The sequence below is a fragment of the Strongylocentrotus purpuratus genome, unplaced genomic scaffold (genome assembly GCF_000002235.5).
Source record: "Strongylocentrotus purpuratus isolate Spur 01 unplaced genomic scaffold, Spur_5.0 spur5_scaffold_20, whole genome shotgun sequence".
NCBI classification, from domain to species: Eukaryota; Metazoa; Echinodermata; class Echinoidea; order Camarodonta; family Strongylocentrotidae; genus Strongylocentrotus; species Strongylocentrotus purpuratus.
In genome coordinates, this window is record NW_022145606.1 from 50,247,675 (window position 1) to 50,270,118 (window position 22,444).

The 22,444-nt window shown below is 38.7% G+C and overlaps 1 protein-coding gene across 10 annotated transcripts in view; it reads left to right on the plus strand.

Moving 5' to 3' along the window:
- The first annotated feature begins 1,278 nt into the window (after positions 1 to 1,278).
- LOC578564 (kinesin-like protein KIF21B) overlaps positions 1,279 to 22,444 on the plus strand; it is a 64,635-nt gene continuing 43,469 nt past the window's right edge. For 6 of the 10 annotated variants that reach the window (XM_030993562.1, XM_030993563.1, XM_030993567.1 and 3 more), the window contains exons 1-11: positions 1,279 to 1,737; positions 8,922 to 9,101; positions 10,691 to 10,916; positions 11,935 to 11,994; positions 12,933 to 13,025; positions 15,776 to 15,901; positions 17,098 to 17,280; positions 19,008 to 19,123; positions 20,020 to 20,215; positions 20,632 to 20,824; positions 21,929 to 21,961. In XM_030993562.1, the coding sequence (XP_030849422.1) occupies positions 1,694 to 1,737; positions 8,922 to 9,101; positions 10,691 to 10,916; positions 11,935 to 11,994; positions 12,933 to 13,025; positions 15,776 to 15,901; positions 17,098 to 17,280; positions 19,008 to 19,123; positions 20,020 to 20,215; positions 20,632 to 20,824; positions 21,929 to 21,961 (1,450 nt within the window). In that variant the 5' untranslated portion in view covers positions 1,279 to 1,693. The remainder of the gene's footprint in view (positions 1,738 to 8,921; positions 9,102 to 10,690; positions 10,917 to 11,934; positions 11,995 to 12,932; positions 13,026 to 15,775; positions 15,902 to 17,097; positions 17,281 to 19,007; positions 19,124 to 20,019; positions 20,216 to 20,631; positions 20,825 to 21,928; positions 21,962 to 22,444) is intronic. The other 4 variants (XM_030993564.1, XM_030993571.1, XM_030993565.1 and 1 more) reach the window with 4 other exon arrangements.

Here is a 22,444-nt window from a genome sequence, read left to right on the forward strand (position 1 = left end):
GGTGGGGGGGGGCTTCAAAATGTCTTTAAGTGGGGAAAATATCGACTATCAGTAAGAGCTATAGAGCCAGTAAGTAATAGTTTGATATTCGGCCACTTGTACAGAATGGCCGGACGTTTTATGCTGTGCAAAGATTCAATCAGTTTATTTTGGGCCATTTTAGTGGATTATTGATGTAGACAAATGATAATGTACCCTTTACAGCTCATTTTATGTAGGCCTATGTTATTACCAGAAGAAAAAAGCCAGTCAGTCACTCAATAGTGAAGTTTAGTAAGTAAACGGGTTTCCTTGCATAATTTGAATATTAGGACACTGCTAACGTTTAAACTTCACAGATAGGACATACATGACATATTCACAATTCCTGCAAAGTTCTACAGAATTTGATGTTGGCTGCAGAAGGGACATATTATCTTTAAAACCACCTTATCTTTCATGATACCCTCTCTTATTTATCACTATAGTCTGTTGAGAGCCAGAAGGGCTTTAACTCTGTGTTGAAGTATAATGAGCTAACACCCTTCTGGTTCCAAACGGAATTACCGTACGTACTCTTTCTCTAGTAATTGCCCCCCCTCTCTCTCTCTCTCTCTCTCTCTCTCTCTATCTCTCACTAATACACATCTTTCTCTATTCACCACACAGTCACATATATCTTTAGTTATTGACCCCTCCCTCCCTCTCTCTCTCTCGCTCCCTCTCTCTCCCTCTGCACAATTATCATAATCGCACCCTAGTCTGTCCGTCAACCACCCCCCTCTTTTTTTGGGGGGGGGGGGTGCATGATGGACAGTGATCTGGAAGAAGAAGAAGAAGAAGAAGAAGAAGAAGAAGAAGAAGAAGAAGAAGAAGAAGAAGAAGAAGAAGAAGAAGAAGAAGAAGAAGAAGAAGAAGAAGAAGAAAAAGAAGAAAAAGAAGAAGAAAAAGAAGAAGAAGAAGAAGAAGAAGAAGAAGAAGAAGAAGAAGAAGAAGAAGAAGAAGAAGAAGAAAAAAAGAGTTGGAGGAGAATCCAGGTGGAGGAGGAGATAGAAGCCGAAAGTATATACTACAAGGAGGGGAGGAGTGATAGTAGGGGTATATATGATGAGGATGGGGAGGGGAGTACTGTAGGAGGGGGAGAAGACGGAGGAAGAAGGGTAAAAGGGAGACCTCCTCCTCCTCCTCCTCCGTATAAGAAAGCTAGAGGAATTTATTTTTGCCCAAATATAGTTTCTATTGATCAGACGTTGAATCGAGTAATGTGAAATGTCGCCATCTTGCGGTAGAAACATTATAACTAACAAGTGGTTGCTTTTTTCATGCATAATATTCGACCGAGGAAACGGGAAATTCGGTTCATTCCCATTACCGTTCATGCCTGTAAGCTGTGACTCATAGGCAGAACGCTTGCCTTCTGCGTAGTTTGAGTCCATTTCTTTCTTCTGAGAGTCAAGCCAGAGCGTGTCAATGACTGAAAAAAATTCTCAGTGTCTTATATTATGCGAAGCAACGTCGTAATTGCCGTCGTACTCCTTTACTTGGTCAGCGCTACCTATTAAAGTCTCCGTTATCAATCTACACAGACGAGGTTCAAGCAAGCGTAACGTGTTATGTCTGTGTACACAATCAAAGGACCTGTGCGGATCAATTGAAGTTGAGTCGATGAACGAAGTGCAGTTATTTGTCGTCACTCCAGAAACGGACAGTCAAAATGCCGGAGAAACAAGATGACACGAGTGTTCGAGTGGCTGTTCGGTGAGTTGCCCAAAATGGACCTAAGAGCATGTGAACGCGTACGCGCGTGGCTATATTTTTTATGTCGATCATTTCAATAACTCAAAACTGTTGACATTGTTGTGTTGTGTTGAATTGTTTAGTTGAACAGTGGAAGTGTATTCCAGGGTTCACTGACCTGGGGTAGTTTGGGCCCTGGCTTGGCAGACGTGGGCATTGGGTTTGGCCTCTGGCCTGGCCTTGATGCAAATGATTCTAAATATTCATGTAGACTTTGCAATTGATTGCTATTTTATTTTGTGTAGGCCTAGGCCTAGATCTACAGGGAATAATTTTCCTGGTATCGCATCGCAATTTGCTATGCATTTTTGCATGACTGCTATACAAAATATCTTTTGTGTAGCAGTTTTCTTCCATAGAAATGTACAGAATTTCATTTGAAATATTTATCCATCGGCTGAAATTGCTAATCAAAAAATTTGAGGAAAATTATTCCCTGATCTATATCTAGGTCTACTACTAGTAACTTAATAGTTGAGGAGGTGAGTTGGCACAGTCGGTAAAGCGTCTGCCTGTCGAACCAAAGATCCCGGGTTTGACTCCCACCCAGGCGGATGACTGAAGCCTGCGTTGTGTGTTAACGTGCCCCTTCCCTTGTTCATAGACGCAGGTTATGTCAAGTGGAAAACACTTCGTCCCTCGGATAGGACATTAAATGGAGGCCCCGTGTACAGGACAGTCACCACCCTTGCACGTTAAGAACCCATTGCACTATTCGTATAAGAGTAGGGGGACACCCCGGTGTAATGGTCCACCTGCACACCCCGATCAGGCCAAGTATACGGCATCTGCAAGAATCTTCAGTATTGAAGGAGGCAGATTATCTTGAAGAAGAAGGAGAAACTTGAATCACAAGTGCATTTGAATAATGTCCCATCTACATGTAGATCTAGAAGTGTGTGTTAGTGTTCCTGACAGAAATCTCTTGAGATTGGTAAGAAAAAAATGTTGAGTTTGCTGAGAAACAAAAGAAGAAGGGAAGGAGGAGGAGGATAAGAAGAGGAGGAGGAGGAGGAGAAGAAGAAGAAGAAGAAGGAGAAGAAGAAGAAGAAGAAGAAGAAGAAGAAGAAGAAGAAGAAGAAGAAGAAGAAGAAGAAGAAGAAGAAGAAGAAGAAGAAGAAGAAGAAGAAGAAGAAAAAGGAGGAGAAGGAGGAGGAAGTGGAGGAAGAGAAGAAGAAGAAAGAAGAAAAGAATGGGGCAAGATTTGGCAAGATTTGTAAACCCTAAATTTTAGTTTTAACATGTGGAACTTGACATTCTGAGTCACCCACACTAATTAACTCAATTGTGCAAGATGCTGTTTCGTCATCGAAGGGCAGTATGCATGTTGTACGTCTTTAGTGCTGTAATATTAAACTTTAAATGCAACACAATACAGACAAAGAAATGAGAAATCTTCAGGAAATAAATTATCATGAATTATCACATGATTGAAACCAATATTTTTCAGTACTCCTCGAGATGAGAAACTTTGTAAAGGTCATAAACTCAGTGGGAGTGTTCTCATGTGAGCACTGCATACAGACCTGCTATCATGCACATATGTGTATGCAATCACCATCCACACACAACCACAACAAATCAATTATTTCCTCCATGTATTATAGTAGATAGGCAGATGGTCTCTGCTAAATGCTCAAAATATTAACAATTATACAGTGCTTACATGTAGAAACACTGTACAGTAAAACCTGTTGTTGCTGTTTGAAATCAGTACCTCAACGAAGGTATGTCCTGTGTGCTAGTGGCTTAAAGGAGTCTGAAATCTCAATTGGTTTTTGTAGTGAGGTCAATGGAGTTAGAACTAGTACTTAAGGCCAAATAGAACAACAACATGTTTAGCTTAAATGTAGGAGGCTTTTTTTTCTCTTTCCGAAATGGCTGCTTGGCTCATTTTCTGAGACGTCCAGCCGGGCTATCTATGAAGATGGCCGCCAGCTTTTATATGTTATTTTTAATTTAAATTATAAAAAAAAACATCAAACAAACAACATAAATTAGCAGTATGTTTTTCATGTTTTTTCACATAAAAAACCCAAACCCAAACCGATCAATGATCTAGCATGTAGTTTCAAATCCAGAAGATAAGAGAGACACTACTAAATTCAAAATCCTGCCTGATTGTTAAGAATCTATGCATTGTAGAAACCCGCTTTAGCGACCACCTGTATGACAACTGCCTGTCTCTGAGACTTGAGAGCCATACTTCTGTATAGAGGTTTTACTGTATTAAGTGCTATGAACATGTATTCTTACATGTATCGTAAATTAAAACAAGAATATTATTTTTAGTCATTAATGTTATTAAAAAAAATGATATAAAAAAAAAGAACCCCGCAACCCCCCCCCCCCCCCAAAAAAAAAAAAGAAAAAAAAAAAAATCCAGAGCTATGATCAATTATTTAGCTTTGTAAAGCTAAACAAATTCTATGACGAAAAATGTCATTCTGGTAAAACATCTACTAGAATCTACAGGGGTGAAGAAGGGAAAACCAACAGAATAAGAAACAAACAAATGGGAACGAACTCTTTGCAGTGGTGTACTGATGAACTATAGGAGGGCATTACAAGACACTGTCTTACTAAGGAGCCCGAAAAAGACAGGTGAATACAGGTGAACAGGAAAAAATACATGGGGGCTCTGGGCGAACTAGCCCCCCAAATGCCCAAAAGAGCCCCTGAAAGTTGTAAAAGAACCCCCCAAAATTTGCATACAGTTCAATGCAAAACATATTAAAGAGTGTTATTTTCATGCAAGCAAGCTTGAAAAGTAGCCCCCCAAATTTAAAAAATATTTTTTTGCCTGCTGAGGTGAATGAATACATACGAATTACCACAAATCCTTTTTTCATATGACATGATAGAAAAATTGATAACAGTCTTTTCTTTTTTCACTGCTTCACACATGACACAATGTAGACGCACCTAAAACCAATGAAGGTGAAGGAGAGGTGAGGATGGGAGACCACATTAGCTTTAATTTCATGAATGATATGACAGGGCTTCAATGCATTATGTTTGTTTTGAGTATGAGTCACTTGTTTGCATGCACTTGCTGCTCTGGGCATAATCAGGCATGTTCCCACTAGGCCTGTTCCCACTAGGCCTGTTCCCACTAGGCCTGTTCCCACTAGGCCTGTTCCCACTAGGCCTGTTCCCACTAGGCCTGTTTCTACTAGGGCTGTTTCTGCTAGGCCTGTATATGATTACAAAACACTTGTGTGCAAGTAGGCTACAGGCATACAATGTACATTTGTACATACTGTACAGTGTGAGTCAAAAAAAAAGTTTACACCTAGAAAATTGCTAATTATTTAAAAAATCATCTACTGTATGTATGAACAGTACCCTGTTCATCCAAGCGTGAACACACAACACAATAATACTAAATGATTTGGGATAAAACACTCTTTCATAAGATGTATAATAATTTACTGTACATGTACATATACAGTGTAGATGATTTTTTAAATAATTACCATTTTCTAGGTACTGGTATAAACTTTTTTTTGACTCACACAGTACATGAACACTCAATACAGTGCTGTGAGTCAGTTTTCACTGACAGTATTTTGGTTCACTTTCATGCAAACATACATGTACATACATGTATGTACATGCACTGTATACAATGTATTGTACATGTAGTTTGTGCAATGTGCATACATGTACATACAGTGTACATTAAATACATTCATACTCAAGGACATGTCCCAGCTATTGTCAGGTATCTAAGATTGGAGTTTAGTATCTGGTCATTGTATTGAGTCAATATCCCTACATAGTACATGTACAAGAGTCTCAAATATAAGAAAGATTATCACAGCTTTATGTGTTAACTTCAAGATAGTGTTCTTCATACATATTTGTTGTCATAATATTATATCTTATTAATTTCATCTACATTATGGTTTCTCGCAAGCATTACTGTATGTAATAATTGTTTTAACATTGCTTGTCAAGTTGTGTTTCATGTGCTCGTATCAAATTTTGATATACCCTGTATTTAAGCATTTGGGATGCCATTTTCTGTATTTTCAATAAACCACTCAATTCAATTCAAATATTAAATGGAAAGAAAAACACACCCACATGTGATGTCAATATTAAATATATGCTCACAACTCTACAATACATCTTGACCTACAGAATACAAAATCAGCAAATACCTTGGACTTGTCTGTACTCAATCATTTGCAAATATGCTCTACCTGTTTTTAGTCTAGTTTGTACCTATTGTACCAGGCCTATACCTGTACAGTACATGTATATCACTTTACAAAGATGCTGCTAGTGCTTTCTGAACGCACCTGATCCCTTTTTTCAGGCATGTTCCCACTGCAGGTGTAGTCTTGTCTCAAAATTATATACATGTACACTGTATTGTGTGCAAACAAACTTAAGTTCAAATGTAAATGATTTGTAGTTTTTTTTTTACAGTATTTAATGTACTGTACCAGCCATGTTTACACTTCACTGCATCATCATAATGTACATGTACATGTAGACACTAGCTAACTGCATTTACAGACAGAATGTGAACATGCCCTTTGCAGGTGTGAGTTTAAAAGAGACTGGGATATCGATCACTTGTTAGGAGTAAAATACCACGTGTTCAAATGGGCGCACAGTGAAAGAAAGGATACAATCTAATTTGCAACTACAATGATGGCATATTTGCGGTGACCTTGCACACACTTAGGTCTTTCACACTCACCTTCAAAAGAATACTTATTTTTTTAAATGCTTGAAAACGAACAGCTTTACAGAGTTCAATTCCCGGCCCCCCACTCAGTGTTATTTAGGGTACGCATATACATGTATGCTCGTTCCCTCTTTTTGAAAGCACCCCCTATCTGAGGACTGCCAACATTTCCGAACCCCCTTTCGCGAGCTTTTTGCGGGCTTTTCCTGCCTTGGAGACCCCCCTAAATTCAGAAAAATGCTCAATGTACCCCCCTTAATTCGGAAAAATGCTCAATTTACCCCCCTTAATTCGGAATAATTTCTCAGGAGTCCCAAGAGATGAGAGAAAAAAAGAAAAAAACACCCCCTTTTTAAAGAAATCTCCGGGTGAAAGTCAAATACACCCCCTTTTCTTACAATTCTCGGGCCGGACTTTGTCGCACGAAAAGTACCCCTTTACCGGACATTTTGGTAACACGCATGCGGTCATTTCGACCCCGGAGTGGGGGGGGGGGGGGCGGGGTTCAATTAGACTTGGTGAACCACATTCAGAGTTAAAATGTACCCGGTAGTACATGTAGAAGGTTGTTTTGGAGGCAAGAGAGAGAGAGGGAGACAGAGATAGAGACAGAGAGAGGGAGAAAGAGAGAGAGAGAGGGAGAGGGAGGGGGGGGGGGGTCTAGTACATACATGTACATGTACACTGTACATTTAAAATTCTTTGTCCTGTCCCAAACAAGTATTATTACTATCAACTTTCATGTGCCTGAAATTTTTGAACGCTGCAAGTGGTTGGAATCATAGGCACATGTACATGTACTGTATGCTACAAAAAAGTTGAATAAATAATATACATACATCAAATAATATAATAATAATTTGCAAAAGGTTCATGTTCCAAACGTTTCTGAATCTGTAAAGTTCACTCATTTAACCTGGCATATTTCCTGCAATGTGTAAAGAACAAGAATGTTAAAAAATATGTATTCTTTTTGTCTTAGCCATAATTCAACCTTCTCTTTAAAAAGTGGGTTTGACTTTGAATCATTTGTCACTTCACCTCCATGTGCATACACAGAATCACCTGAGCGGTGATCATTTCTTAGGAGGGTCGAGTTTGCTAGTTCATGTAGACCTGTACAGTCATGAGCAATGCGATGACATGACGATGAGTGTTTGGCACCAGTCCAATTATGTCTTATATTCAGGAAGTTATAATTTCTAGATAGACATGCCTATCAATTATGATGTGACATGTTGATGTTACCAGTCTCTGTTTGATACCAGTCTTTGTTAACCCTTACAGCACCGCTTCATCCTATTGCGATTAGATCTGTACAGACACGGAACATTTATACTAACAGGGACCTTGCGACATTGTTCAAATGAGAGAAAATGGTGCTTAGGTAGTGACTTCAATGCTAGATGTACAATTAAAGATAATCTGAAAGTTTGAGTGAAAACAGTCCATTACTAATGATACAAATTTGGAAAAAATGATCTGATTGATTCCTTAATCCTCCCAACTACATCCTCCCAACTATATATTATTACAATTTAATTACATTTTAGGTGAATTTAAATCGTCACAGTATATACCATTCCAGGCATTTAAATGTTGACAGATTTTTAAAAGCTTGTCTTACATGTATGTCTTATTTTCATGGAAAACACGGTTGGGAAAAATACAAAAATGGTTGGGAGAATTTACTGTTAATCACTGTTAGAGGGTGTTGCACAGTGACGCCTTCAAAGAAAACTAGATATCTTTGTGGTTTGAGAATTTTGTTTAGGATTTTTTGCATGCCAGAGGGTTTAATAGTAGCAGGAATATACTGTACATGTAAGTAACATTTTATACAAAAATTAAGCAATTTTTCATCTACATTGTACCTTCAACAATACCAAGTCACTTTGTTAGGAATGGATTTGTTGCAATAGTAAAAAAAGAAAGGGTCAATAACTTTTAGATGCTTCAGAAGAAAACTTGTTCACAATGTGTGTATGGATTGAAGGAGCTATTAATAGGGGTCTAGACTGTTGGATTGAAGTACTGTACAGTGTACATTGTATCTTCTTTATTAGGGATGTAATGAAGTGTGCTGTTATGAAGGGTCTCACGAACTGATGTTAAGTCTACAAAGGCCTAAGCTCCAATGCACACGATTATAATGTAAACAGATTGTATGGATAGTCGGTATCAATTATGGAGAAGAGGGGAAAGTAAAGAGATGGATGAGTGATTAGAGGGAAAAGAAAAAGGCTAGAGAGGGGGGAATTAACAGGATGTAGCAGTAAAGTGAGAAAGAGAAAGAGAGGAAAGAATAGGAAGAGGGAGGGATGATGATGATGATGATAATAATAATGATATTAATAAATAATAACAATAATAATTATAATAACAGCAAACATGATAATAATAATAATAATAATTCATCATGTTTTTCTTTCTCCTGCAGGATTCGTCCGCAGCTAGCGAGAGAGAAGATTGATGCATGCCGGGTTTGTACAGCGGTTAGCCCAGATGAGCCTCAGATCATCTTGGGTCCAGATCGGATGTTCACCTATGATAATGTGTTTGATATGGACAGCCAACAAGACAGCCTCTATCAAAAGACCGTCCATGATTTGATTGAAGGGTAAGTCCCATGTGTAGCGTTTGGTGTCAGTAGCAGGGATGAGATTCCTCCTCCAATTTCGAGATATGAAGATGGGGGACAAAAAAATCCCCCCAAAACTTAACCCTTACTGTACTGGGCTATTTTGAGCACCCTCTGACTGGGGGGGGGGGGGGGGGGGGAGGGGCCTCGGACCCCCCCCCCCCCCTATGATCTCGGCCGTCGAATGTCCGATGAACACGAAAATTTGCATATTTGTAGATATTTACGTAAGGAACAAGATGGTATAATTAGTTTTTTCCTAATATGCAAATTTTTGTCGTTATAGCCTAATTTATTATGCAAAATGCTAATTTTATGCATTTCACAGAAAACTCTACATATTTGTCCGTAGACTTGTGAAGAATTCTTGAAAATGTATTGAATAAATGTTTCCTTCATCTCAAATTCATGAGGTTTCATTATTTTTATGATATTTGAAAATGCATAGGTTAATTTGCATAAATTATGAATACGCAAATTAGGCATTCATAAATATCAAATCTGGAACTATATTTAGGGAACTAGAATCATTACAAAAATTGTCAGACTCCACTTTTTGAATGTTGAAACTCATTATTCATACAAAACTTCTTTTTTAATACAAAATAGTTATTTGATGTAATTAATAATAATAATTTATGCAAATTTGATGCGATTTTCAAATATTTATTTTCTTAGGTATTTTATTGTTTTTTATTTCTTATTACATCTACTGTTTTATTTCTTATGTATTCTTTTGTTCTGGAATACATCAAGTTACTCTGAGAAACATATAAAAGCAATTTGATATCAATTCATATCTTCACATTTCTGCTTGTACATGAATATATGCAATTATAGCACTTTTTTGATGACATGCGCATACTAATTGTTATGTAACACCTTACAGGTATATCCGATTTTGACGAAAATGGTATCAAAATGTGCGCAAGACTTGAAGGAAAAAAGTCATGAAACGACAATTCAAAATTCCAAGCGGTTGCGGCGCGATCTCCGAAAATGTCGAGGGGGGGGGGGGCCTCCCAGGCCCCCCCCCAGTACAGTAAGGGTTAAACTTATTATTGTCATTAATTGTACATCTAGCATTCATTGACCTCGCTACCTTTGCAGCGTTTTTCTCTCATCTGAACAATGTTATAGAGTCCCTTTGAGCAAGATGAGGTTACACATGTTTCTCAAATTTAGAATTCAAATGCAAGGAAAATTTGTCCTTTTATGTGTATATACTAAAGTTTTTCTGCGGAAATGGAGGCACAGCCCCCTTAAATTTCGCTAGAGGCGTTGCCCCGGGACCCTCATTTAATCTTCCTCCGTTTTTGTCTTTGTCCCCAGGTGTTTTGAGGGCTACAATGCTACTGTCTTTGCCTATGGTCAGACCATATCAGGAAAGACCTACAGCATGGGGACTGGTTTTAAGCCTATTAATAATGTCTATTGTCTTTATCCCCAGGTGTTTTGAGGGCTACAACGCTACTGTCTGTGCCTATGGTCAGACCGGATCAGGGAAGACGTACAGCATGGGGACTGGTTTTGAGCCTATTAATAATGTCTATTGTCTTGATCCCCAGGTGTTTTGAGGGCTACAATGCTACTGTCTTTGCCTATGGCCAGACCGGATCAGGGAAGACGTACAGCATGGGGACTGGTTTTGAGCCTGGACTGAAGGAGGACCAGAAGGGGATCATACCTCGAGCGGTCCGTCACCTCTTCACCGGGATCGAGGAGAGACGGAGAAGTGCCACAGAGAGAAGCGAGCCACCACCGGAGTTCAAGATCTACGCTGAATTCATGGAGGTAAATCCTACCGCTGCCACCAAATAAGTTTCACAAAGCCTTTTTTCAATGATAAATAGCAAAAATCAGTGACAAATCTGCTGATAACCAATCAGAAGCGAGGATTTCAGTAGCTTATAACAAAAACTGTCATTTGTTACTGATGACAAGTTTTGTGAAATGCCCCCCAGATTTAAAATTGTTGAAGAGGTCATCAGAGTTTTATGCATCAAGTTTTATGACACTCCTGAAAGTTGGTGTCTACCAGTTCATAATAATAATGATAATAATAGTTTGTTCTTATATGGATCTTTTTCAGGACCGCAAGCCCTCTCAAACCGCTTTACAGATATATATTATTACCCCAGTCAATTAGATTCAGACTTACCCGACACTAATGACACTGGCAATCGTAAAACTACCAGCTAACTACTACATGTAGCTAGTTTGTCAGCTATTTAAAGGTGAAGGTATCTGGACCACAGACATTGAAACTGCCACAAGGGGCAACGTTTCGATGTATCATAGAAGTTATTTCTAAATATTTAGAATTGGAATCGTAGACTAGATGAGGCCCCGTCTTAAAAAGAGTTGATATTAATCGCAACTTTTGTACATAAGAGATAAGAGACTGCAAACTTGTGATTGAATGGAGGACTCAATATGGTAGCTCTAAGGAAAAAGTAGTTGCCACACAAAAATCATATATACATATATATAATATAGTTAAACCTGTCTTAGTGGCTGCCTGTCTACAAAGGCCACCTGTCTACAGTGGCCACTTTTTCCATTTTCCTTGGGTATGCTCAATGGACAGGTTCGGTGGTACAGTCAAACCTGTCTATATCAACTGCCCAAGGGAAACACAAAAAGTGGTCTTTGTAGACAGGTTCCTGTAGTACAATTAGCAATGAAAAATCAGTTTCAAGGGAAACATAAAATGTGGTGTTTGTGTGCAGGTGGTCATTAAAACAGGTTTGACTGTAATATAGACCTTGCAATTATTCTTTTGACTTTGATGTTTTTTGTTGTGATGCAGTTGTACAACGAGGAGGTCCTGGACTTGTTTGATACAACGAGGGATATGGAATCAAGCAGGGTAAGAGTACATTCTTCTATATTTGCCACTCTCCACCCAGGTGTTGAATGGGTACTGGTATGGTATGAGCACCGATATCGGTAGCATTGCTGAGGAGGGTTAATATCTGAGTGCCTTTGAGCTCCTTCAGTGGTGAATATGTGCACGATATCTATCCACTGTTGTTATTGTTAGTATAATCTTGTTGAATATCAATGACCGAGGCAGATATGCATTCAACCTTACCTGTACCACAACTTTTGCATAATGACATTTTAAGAGTAAAGTTTGGGGGCGTAATAAGATTGTAAAATATTATTTTGAATTCAAATATCTTCCATAGGAGAATCTTTCACAGTGTATCAAAGTAGCTATTTCTCTTAAATTACATTATACGATAAGTGTCATGCTCGGGAATTAGTTTGGGTGGTTGGTTTGTTTGTTTTACCTGACTGCTAAAGAAAGAATGTGTATGCTTGTATTTATAAAGAAAGGCAGGCAACCAGGGGACTGACAGCTTTAAAACCTCTCTGTGGGACTTGGTAATGAGGATTAATGCCTTACCAATGAGCACTAGCACATTGAATTGGTTTCGAACCCGGGACCTCTTGGTTATGAGACGCTATTTAAAGCCATGATAGGGCATCACAATGTTGAACATTATTCAGTTTATGGATAGCATGGTGCAACTGTAATCTTTGAAGGCTTCCACGGTGAAGATAGATCTGAGTGAAATTCGTAGTAAGACCACATACTAGGTGGAGGGGGGGGGGGCTCGATAAGGACCCACTCATGCTCAACATTTTGATAGGTTGTACCTGTATGAAGATGATGCGTATATTACATATTGAAACATCAAGCTTTGGTTGGTTACTTGTAACAGGAAAAGTGCTTTATTAGAAACAGTTCTTTCTTATGATGATAAATGTTGCGTTCCTCGTTCTTTTTGTTCTCCACAGCATAAGAAATCTCACATAAAGATCCATGAAGATGCCGGGGGCGGGATCTACGTGGTCGGTGTGACAACCAGGACCGTCACATCAGAGCCAGAGGTAATCTGTCATAGCATCTGCTAATAACCAGAAGGGTGTTCTCTCATTGTCTTTTAAAGACGCATAGCAGTGGGCTCTCATTGGGAATACTACACCATTCAGCGTTTACCCAATAACATGTTTTGTTAATCACCGGGATTAGCCTTCAGATTTATGACCAAAATGCTATGTAATGCTCTGCATTTTCTACCAATCGACGCATATATACAGGTCATTATCTTACCTCTCCCTCACCCTAAGACCAGAGATGCCAACCGTTACGGTTTTAATGCTCTTGTTACGGCGTTACGGTAAACAATCAAAAGGTTACGGGGAAACGATAAATAAAAGTACATTACAGCGAATGCCGCCTTATCACATAGCCTCCATACACAGCACTGCATGTCGCACGCAATTACTCATAAGTTCACTGAATTTGACTACACTGGATAGGCACTTTCGCGCACATGTTCCATCCACCGCCATCTTGTTTAATTCCGAAACAACACGGTCACCGCCATTACTGTTTTGATACTAGTATACTATGTGCGGTCGTGCATTTTGGGGGGAGCATGATGGTGGAGGATCGTGCGCGCGGCGCCCGCAATACCCATTCAAAGTATAGTAGCGAAGACTTCAGTGATTCAGCAGGCGCATTGCAAGTGCGGTATACGGTGTGTTGTTCATAAACGCCGGGCCGAGCAGCCTGGGCTGGTGTGTATGTGGTACTGGTGAGTGTACGTGTACGTGTGTAGGATACGAGTTCTGCCATTTGACTGTGGACTTGAATTTGCCGTTCGACGCTTGAACAAGGCGTTTTCTTCCTGAATATTATCATGGATTCAGTCAAAAGAGCGAGTACCCAAGGAGGAGATCCTTTGACTGCAAACAGATTAAAAAAAACGTTTTTATGCACATCTTTATTTTGGACTTAAAAATGGTAGGTTCGAAATGCAGTATAGTGATTGGGTGTTTGTGTACGTTGCGGAAAGACCCCCATTTGTTACGGACAAATGTGGTAAATGTTACTGACAGCCATCCTATAGGGTTGGCATCTCTCTAAGACTCTTAGAGAGACTAGGGGGTATTTCTTGGTGGGACCTCAGGTTTGCAAATCATGATCTACTGCACATGGAAACTGACAACCCACTCCCTTTAAGGTTGGATTTGTTCTTGAACTATACACTAGAAACAGCCCCATCCCTAGATAGATGATCGATAGGATATTGTGCAATTTCCCATGTTTTGTCACTGTCATTTCCTATTAATGTCTACTCTACCCACACTCCATAAATGTTTTCTTTTAAGGTCAGGGGAGTGTTTCACAAAGACTAAGATTAACTAAAGTTGGACTTAACTATGGCAAGCCCTTAATGCCACTGTTTGCTCTTACAATTATAATCTTTAGAGAATTTATTTTCCTTCAATAATGAATTATCAAAAAATGTAAATTCTGTAGATTTGTGACCATGATTTGTACGTCCCTTGAGAGACCAATGCCAGTAAATGGTGAGAGCAAACAGTGGCATGAACGGCCTGCCATAGTTAAGTCCAACTTGAAGTCACTCTTAGTCTTTGTGAAACCCCCCCCCCCCCACTCCCTGATTTCTTGCCTCCTGCCAGTGTCTCGCCTCAAGGTGTTAATAGCCTGCCTCTCAAACTTTGACCTGCTACTTGTGATACATGCCCCTTTGACCATTTCTTTCTTCCCCTGTTGCTACACATTGTCCTGCATTGATATCCTGCCGCTGCCACCAAATAAATGCAACCGTTTTGATTTTGTACCTCCCCCATTAATTAAAGAATGTTTTGAGATTTTTATGTCCTAGGCCTTGTTTCATAAAATTTGTTATCAGTTACAAGTTACAATTACTGTTATAAGCTCTTGAAAATGTGGCATTTGATCAGCCGAGAGCAAATTTTTCATAGAATTTTAAAATTTATTATTGATAACACAGGCCCTAAATTTCAATATTTTTAGGGCAAGGCCACTTTTCTGTAGGGCACATTCCTATATTATAGCACAAATAGAAAGAATTGGAAAGGGCACAAAAAATCTCCAAGGCCAATGAGAGGGGCATGGAAGCCAATCAAAGGGGCATCCACGGCCATGGCCTTATTGGCCTTGAATTAATTCAAGCCCTGATAACAATTTTTATGAAATTGGCCCCTGGTGCCACCAAAGAGCTGTTACATCCTGTGTGAAATCAAGAATGTTTTATGTTTTCCTGTGTTCTAAAGGTGTCACCAAAGAAATGTCAATCTTGTTGAAGATATTCATAAAAATAGTGTCGGTACCTAAGACATCCAATGTATCACATGTAAATACTTAATAGATACGTCATACAACTAGTTCCAAATATAGTACCTAAGCTATGACATCATAACAATCCATTTTTTCGAATTTCTCAATTTTTTCTTCATTTTCCGAAAGAACATAAAAAAATAATGTCCAAATGTCGAAATCCAATTGAATATGTTAAGTATTGGCCGAGATATGACCATCTGAATAAATAGATTTCCTACATGGCTCTGGCTCATAACATTAAGAACCAGAGCAAAATAACAATGATTTCCTATAGGAAATCTATTTATTCAGATGGTCATATCTCAGCACATACTGAACATATTCAATTGGTTTTCAACATTTGGACATTATTTTTTATGCTCTTTCAGAATATGAAGAAAAAATTGATAATTTCTAAAAAATAGAATTTTGATGACGTCACACTTCACCACTTTATGCAACACTTTGTCTTGTTTTTCTTCAGACTTTACAAGCGTTACAGGGCGGTGCCTTGTCCAGAACAACGGCGAGCACCAAGATGAACTCTCAGAGTTCCAGATCCCACGCCATCTTCACTTTACACATCAAACAGCAGAGACTCATCAAAGTGGTAAGAACAGCCCATCTGTACTAGTTTGGCCAGGGGGGATTAGACCACCCTGCAAGGTCACTGACAGGTGGTTACCTCATCAAATCAGCTCTCAATTAACATAAGAAAAGGAGGATCATGGGGAACCAACAGGCACCGATTAGGCATTGTTTGCTATATAGAGGGCGCAAAAAGCTATAAGTAGTGCAGCAAGGAGGCTGATGGTTCAGTGGTAGAGCAGTGTTCTCGTTAGTGGGAGATCACAGGTTCCACACCAAGTTAATTCGCTAGTGCCCTTTGGTAAGGCATTAATCCTCATGACCAAGTGCCTCAGAGAGGACTTGACCTTACTTACAAGCAATCACATGCTTCTTAGCAGTGAGGTAAAACAAACCACCAAACCAAACCATACCTTGTACTGCTCACATGTCCATCCCAGAGGTTGTGTGAGGCAGTGGTTATAACCCTGGCTTTAGCTCGGCTCCCCTGAGGCACTCTCAGCATTAAAGGTATACTTTCCTACCTGGTGCCCATTTACTTCATCTAGGTGTAGAGTAGGAAATGTAGATTGTTATCTTGCTAAAGGACTTGAGTGTTTCTACAGTAGGCTTACGGTTGCACCATGTGAGAGGGGGAACCATGTGATCCGCAGTCTGGCAATGTATCCACTAGACCATTACAATTCTATGTCTTTGCAGTAGAGAACCAGGCTTCCATCTCATGTTTACATCTCATAACCCTTATATTACAGGACACTATCTTTACATCCAGCGTGGATAGAACAAACTTAATTGTAACGGGGGAATTCCCTCGTTTTCTAAGCCTACTTATTCATTTGAATAATGAAAGATCTTGTGTGGTCATTATAAAGAAAGAACTATTAGTAAAATGATCAAAAGATTTTTATCTCAACTTTAAGATAGAGTGGAATATGACGTTTACAGAATCGTCCTTTAGTACACACACTTCAGAGAACAAACTTCATTGTAACAGGGGAATTCCCACCTTTTCTAGCATACTGATTCATTTGACTACTGAATGATCTTATGTGGTCATTATGTCATTATGAAGAAAGAATATTTAGTCAACGATCCAAAAAAAAAGATTTTTTTTCAACTTTGGATGAAAGTGGAATATGACGCTTACAGAATCATCCTTTAGTACAGATAAACACCCTTCCTCTTCTTCATTTTGTAATCCTTTTCACCGATCGACAGACAACGGAAATTGAAGGTGAAGGAGAGAAGGAGGCGGAGAAAGCTGAAGGCGACGGAATGAACGAGTTTGAAATGCTGACTGCTAAATTCCATTTTGTTGATCTGGCTGGCTCAGAGAGGTTGAAGAGAACTGGCGCTACGGGAGACAGAGCAAAGGAAGGCATATCAATTAACTGTGGACTGGTAAGAAGAACTGGGGGGTGTTTCACAAAGATCCTAAGTTGAACTTAACAGTTATGGAAAGCTGTTAGCATCTATGAAAATATTGTGTAAAGTCACTGTAAACGTTATTTTAAAAGGCATAAAATGTTGATTCAAATCATTCATATTTTCTATTATCAAGGAGATTTCATGTTCTTGATGTGGAATTTATAAAAAGTCTTAAATACTTGATCTTTTTGCTTTTGAATATATTTCATTTTAAGAATACAAATGGCTCTCCTTAATTTGAAGTCCAAGTTAGTGTTAAGTTTGACTTAGGATCTTTGTGAAACACCCCCTGCTCTATACATCCCACTGCTGCCACCAAATAAGTTTCACAATGCCTTTCTTCAATGACAAATGATAAAAACCAGTGACAAATCTGCAGATAACCAATCAGAAGCAAGGATTTCAGTAGCTTATAACAAAAACTGTCATTTGTCACGGATGACAAGTTTTGTGAAACTCCCTCCAAGGGACCAGTTTCACAAAGCATTTTCTCAATAACAATTAAAAAAACCAGTGACAAATCTGCTGATAACCTATTAGAAGCAAGGATTTCAGTAGCTTATAACAAAAACTGTCATTTGTCACTGATGACACTTTTGTGGACCCCCCCCCCCCCCCCCACCCCTGATTGCTTGTTCAATGTTTGTCCTGCCTGTACATCCTGTTAACCCTTTAGGCCTATATGAAATTGTCATTTTATTTCCATTCAAGTACTGCTGACATTTAGGATGGATATGACTAAAACAAAAAAGCATGTGGAAGATGTATGTTGTACTGTGCATATTGCATGTATTGTATACATTATAATAGGGCTTATTGTGAATATCTGTGAGCATGGATACTTTCAATCCTTATTGCTCCTAAACAAAAAATATTATATCTCTGAAACTTTTATATGTTTTAGTGAACATGTCAGAGATTACATTTCATGAAAAATGTTGTCAAAGTTACGTGATCCACAAGGTCAATTTCAAGGTCAAATCTGAGGTCAAGAGGTCAAAGTACCCCAACATGTACGAATCTTCAAAATGGCGGCAGATTTGGAATCCTTATTGAATACCCTTTCCAACAATACAAATTTTGAGAAGATTGACCCATTAGGTCCCGAGATACAAGGGTTCAAAGGTAGGCCCGCCACCCCCATTTTTGAAAAAATCTCAAAATTTGGTTGGCCGTATCTCCCAAACCCCTCACCCGATTGACCTAAAATTTGGGATTTGGTGCTGTGAGATCACACTCAACAAGTTCACCAAGTTTCATCAAAATCAAAAATGGTCGGGTTAAGATTTTCAGATTTTTTGGGTGATTTGACATGGAATGACCCATGTGTTAAGAACAATTGGGCCTATTTACACAACTAGTAAAGCGTATGTTTAAGTGTGAATACATTCACTGATTAATTTGGGGTTTTGTCATAGTTCCGGGTCACAGGTTTAAAAAAAAAAAATCCTTACCATGATAACTTTAGAGCCATGGTGGGGATTCTAACCAAACCTAGGTATATATATTCTTGTATCACACTCTAAGCCATCCACTATTATATAAGTATTTAAAGATAAACTGAACAGAGTTTGGATACATGAGGCCCAAGGTCACATGATCTATAATTTACAGAACTTTGACGGCGGCATAATAAACTAGATGCAATTTACATTTATTTAATTTTTTTTTTTTTTGCTGTGTGTTTTTGTTCTCTGTAGCTTGCTCTTGGTAATGTGATTAGCGCCCTTGGTGACCCAACCAAGAGATCATCTCATGTTCCGTACAGAGATTCTAAACTGACCAGGCTTCTACAGGACTCACTGGGAGGAAACAGGTAAGATGAGGATCTTCCAAAGGGGATTGATAGTTGTTTATTACTCATTCTCAACCAGCTCATTTATAATAGAAGTCTTGTCTGTACGTATTCCTGCTCGAATCTGCCTGTCCGTCTGTTTGTCTCTGTGTCTTTGTCTTTCTCTGTCTTTTTCTTTTTTCTTTCTCTCTCTCTCTCTCTTTGTCTCCCATTTTTTCTCTCTTTCCCTTTCTCACTTTTTTTCTTTTACTCTCTACCTTTCTCTTTGTCTGTCTCTCTCTCTCTCTTTCTCTCCCATTTTTTCTCTCTTTCTCACTCTTTTTCTTTCTCTCTTTCTCTGTCTCTTTCTGCTTCTCTCTTTCTCTGTCTCTTTCTGCTTCTTTCTTTCTCTGTCTCTTTCTGCTTCTCTCTCCCTTTCTCTTTCCCTCTTTGTCTCTCTCTCTCTCTCTGCCTTCACATAGAGATGCACTGATTGTGTCAAACCTTCTTAACAGAGTGTATAAATCAAATTTGTTCATTCCATGGATGAAAAAGAAAAAACAGTAGGACCACTTACGATTTATCTTTTCATGGCTCCTTGCTATGTACATGCAATTTGTACCAGATTCAACTCACATGTTCAACAGTATGGTAAAACGAGGGCAATCAATGTAGACACTGTACCCTTTTTATTTTATTGCTTTCCTCCATTCCTATACAAGTAGTAAGATCTTATTTTTAGATGAAACGCCATTGATGTTATGTTGTTATTATGGTTTATAATCTGTTTAATTTTGTACATTTCCTTGTAACACACAATTGTACCAGTGAACAATGAATTTCCATATTATGGACAATAAATCAATTCAATTCAATTCAATTCAATTCAATTCAATATCTGAGGTTTATGTCTGTCTTCTTGTTATCTCTTCACATAGTCGTACATTGATGATAGCTTGTGTGAGTCCTTCAGATCAGGACTTTATGGAGACGTTGAACACTCTGAGGTACGCCAACCGAGCCAGGAACATCAAGAACGCGGTCATAGCTAACCAGGACAAGACTAGTCGTCAGCTGGCTCTACTCAGAACAGAGATCAAACGACTTCAAGATGAACTCAATGAATATAAACAGGTACGTTTTAACAGTTTAAATAGATGAACTTTGGGTTTCTTTTCCTTCTTCTTCTTCTCCTCCTCCTCGAACTCTCCTCTTTCTTCTTATTTGTCTTCTTCATCATCATCACCATCATGAACTCTGGGTTTCTTTTCCTTCTTTTTCTCCTTCTCCTCCTCTTTCTTCTTCTCCTCCTTCTCCTCCTTCTTCTTCTCCTTCTTCTTGTCCTCCTCCTTCTCCTTCTTCTCCCCCTCCAACTCTCCTCTTTCTTCTTCATCATCATCACCATTGTGATCATCATTGTCATTTTTTTGGATAATTGATATTCTCATCATTCTTTCCTTCTTCTTCTCCTCCAACTCTTCTCATCTTTCTTCTTCTTCATCTTCATCATCACCATTTAATTTTTTAAAAATGTTATTATCATGATTCAGGGTAAGAGGTCAGTGAACTCTGAGGGAGTGGAAGAGATCAACGACCTTTTCCATGAGAACACGTTGCTCCAGATGGAGAACGGTAACCTTCGTCTGCGCATCAAGGCCCTCCAGGAGACTATCGATGGCCTTACTGCAAGGGTAGCACTTCTGGTAGCAGAGCAAGCAAGATATGGCATGTCCGCCTCAACAGGTTTGTAACCTCTTGTTACAAGTTTTAAGAATTAAATAAATTTAACTAGATCTAGCTTTTATTCTTCCCCTCCCCCTCCCCCTCCCTCTCTCTCTGTCTCTCTTACTAATGGGGCATTGCAAGAAAGTTGAGTTGCTATCAATTGCAAATTTGCAATTAGTGACAGACTTACGCTTGATTTTGGGGATTTGCAATTTATTGCCACTTTCTTGCAATGCCCCAGAAGGTGTGTTCAATTTGGTGACACTTTTTTTATTCGAGGAACCCAGATTTAGCTGTCCACATCCACATTTTTGTAGCTTTTCTTGTAGAGGATATCAACCTTGAATATTATGACAAGATTGACAGGTTCTCAACAGAAAAATAAAGTGGATTTTTTTCATTAAAGCCCCTCTGCACAAGTTTGGCCAGGAGCGATTAGACCTCCCTGCTTGGTCAATGGCAGGTGGTTATCTCATCAAATTAGCTCTCAATTAACGTAAGAAAAAGGGATCATGGGGGACCAACGGATACTGCTTCTGCATTGTTTGCTATATAGAGGGCGCAAATAGCTACAAGTAGTGCAGTGGGGCTTTAATGTGGCTCTTCTAATTGAAGAGGGAGTGAGATACATGATATCTGCTTCAACACATTTACAGATTTGAAAGCGGACTTTATAAAACTCCTTTTTATCTTTGTCCTGTTTGCTCTCACTTTCTAAATCATTTATTTTGGTTTTGTTTTAAACCTCCTAAATACTTGTGCACTGTAAATTGTAATCATTCTTATGCTCCCTTAAAACTGATGTGTCTTGCTATTTAATCTTCCGTCTTATCACCCCTTCCCTCTCTCTCCTTCTCTTCCTTTCTGTCTCTTTCCTCTTTCTTTCTCTCTTTCTTTCTCTTTCCTTCTCATTCCTATTCTGATCTTTGAAACACTCAATTTTTATTATGTTTCCTTAGTTTCCTTTCAATTATATTCATGTTCTATCTTTGCTATGCACTCCTAAAAATGTAATATCTTGTCATTTATTCTCTCTTTCTATCCACCTTTGTATCTCTATATCACTCTCTCTCTCTTGCTTTTCCTTCTGTATCTCTTGTGGTTTCTGTTGGTGTTGTTCAGATCGGTCTTGCTACACTATGCCTGCAGACCTAGGTGATTTGATCTCTGTCACAATTGTAACGTATCTCTGCATGTTTCTTGTCATCTTTTTACTACCAACAGTGAAACCTGTCTATAAAGACCACCCAAGGGAGACAAGAAAAGTAGTCTTTGTAGACAGGTTCCTTCATTACATGTTTCAATGAGAAACCATTTTCAAGGGAAACAAAAAAGGTGGTCTCTGTAGACAGGTGGTTGCTAGACCAGGTTTGACTGTACTAACATACCTAACCTACAAGCCTACATTAAACCATCTATAGATTCTAAAAAGTTTTTAGGATTCGTGTTCTTACCTACTTTTGTATGAATGTAGTTTTTGTTGTGATGAATAGAAAAATAAGTTGGAATCATGATTCAATTATTCAGATTTCATGGAAATCACTTTAGGTCATTTTTTTTCATCCAATGTTTTGATGCTCTAAGCGATACTGAGTTAATCTACCCTTTATGTTATTGATATTTGTTTCTGTCTAATAG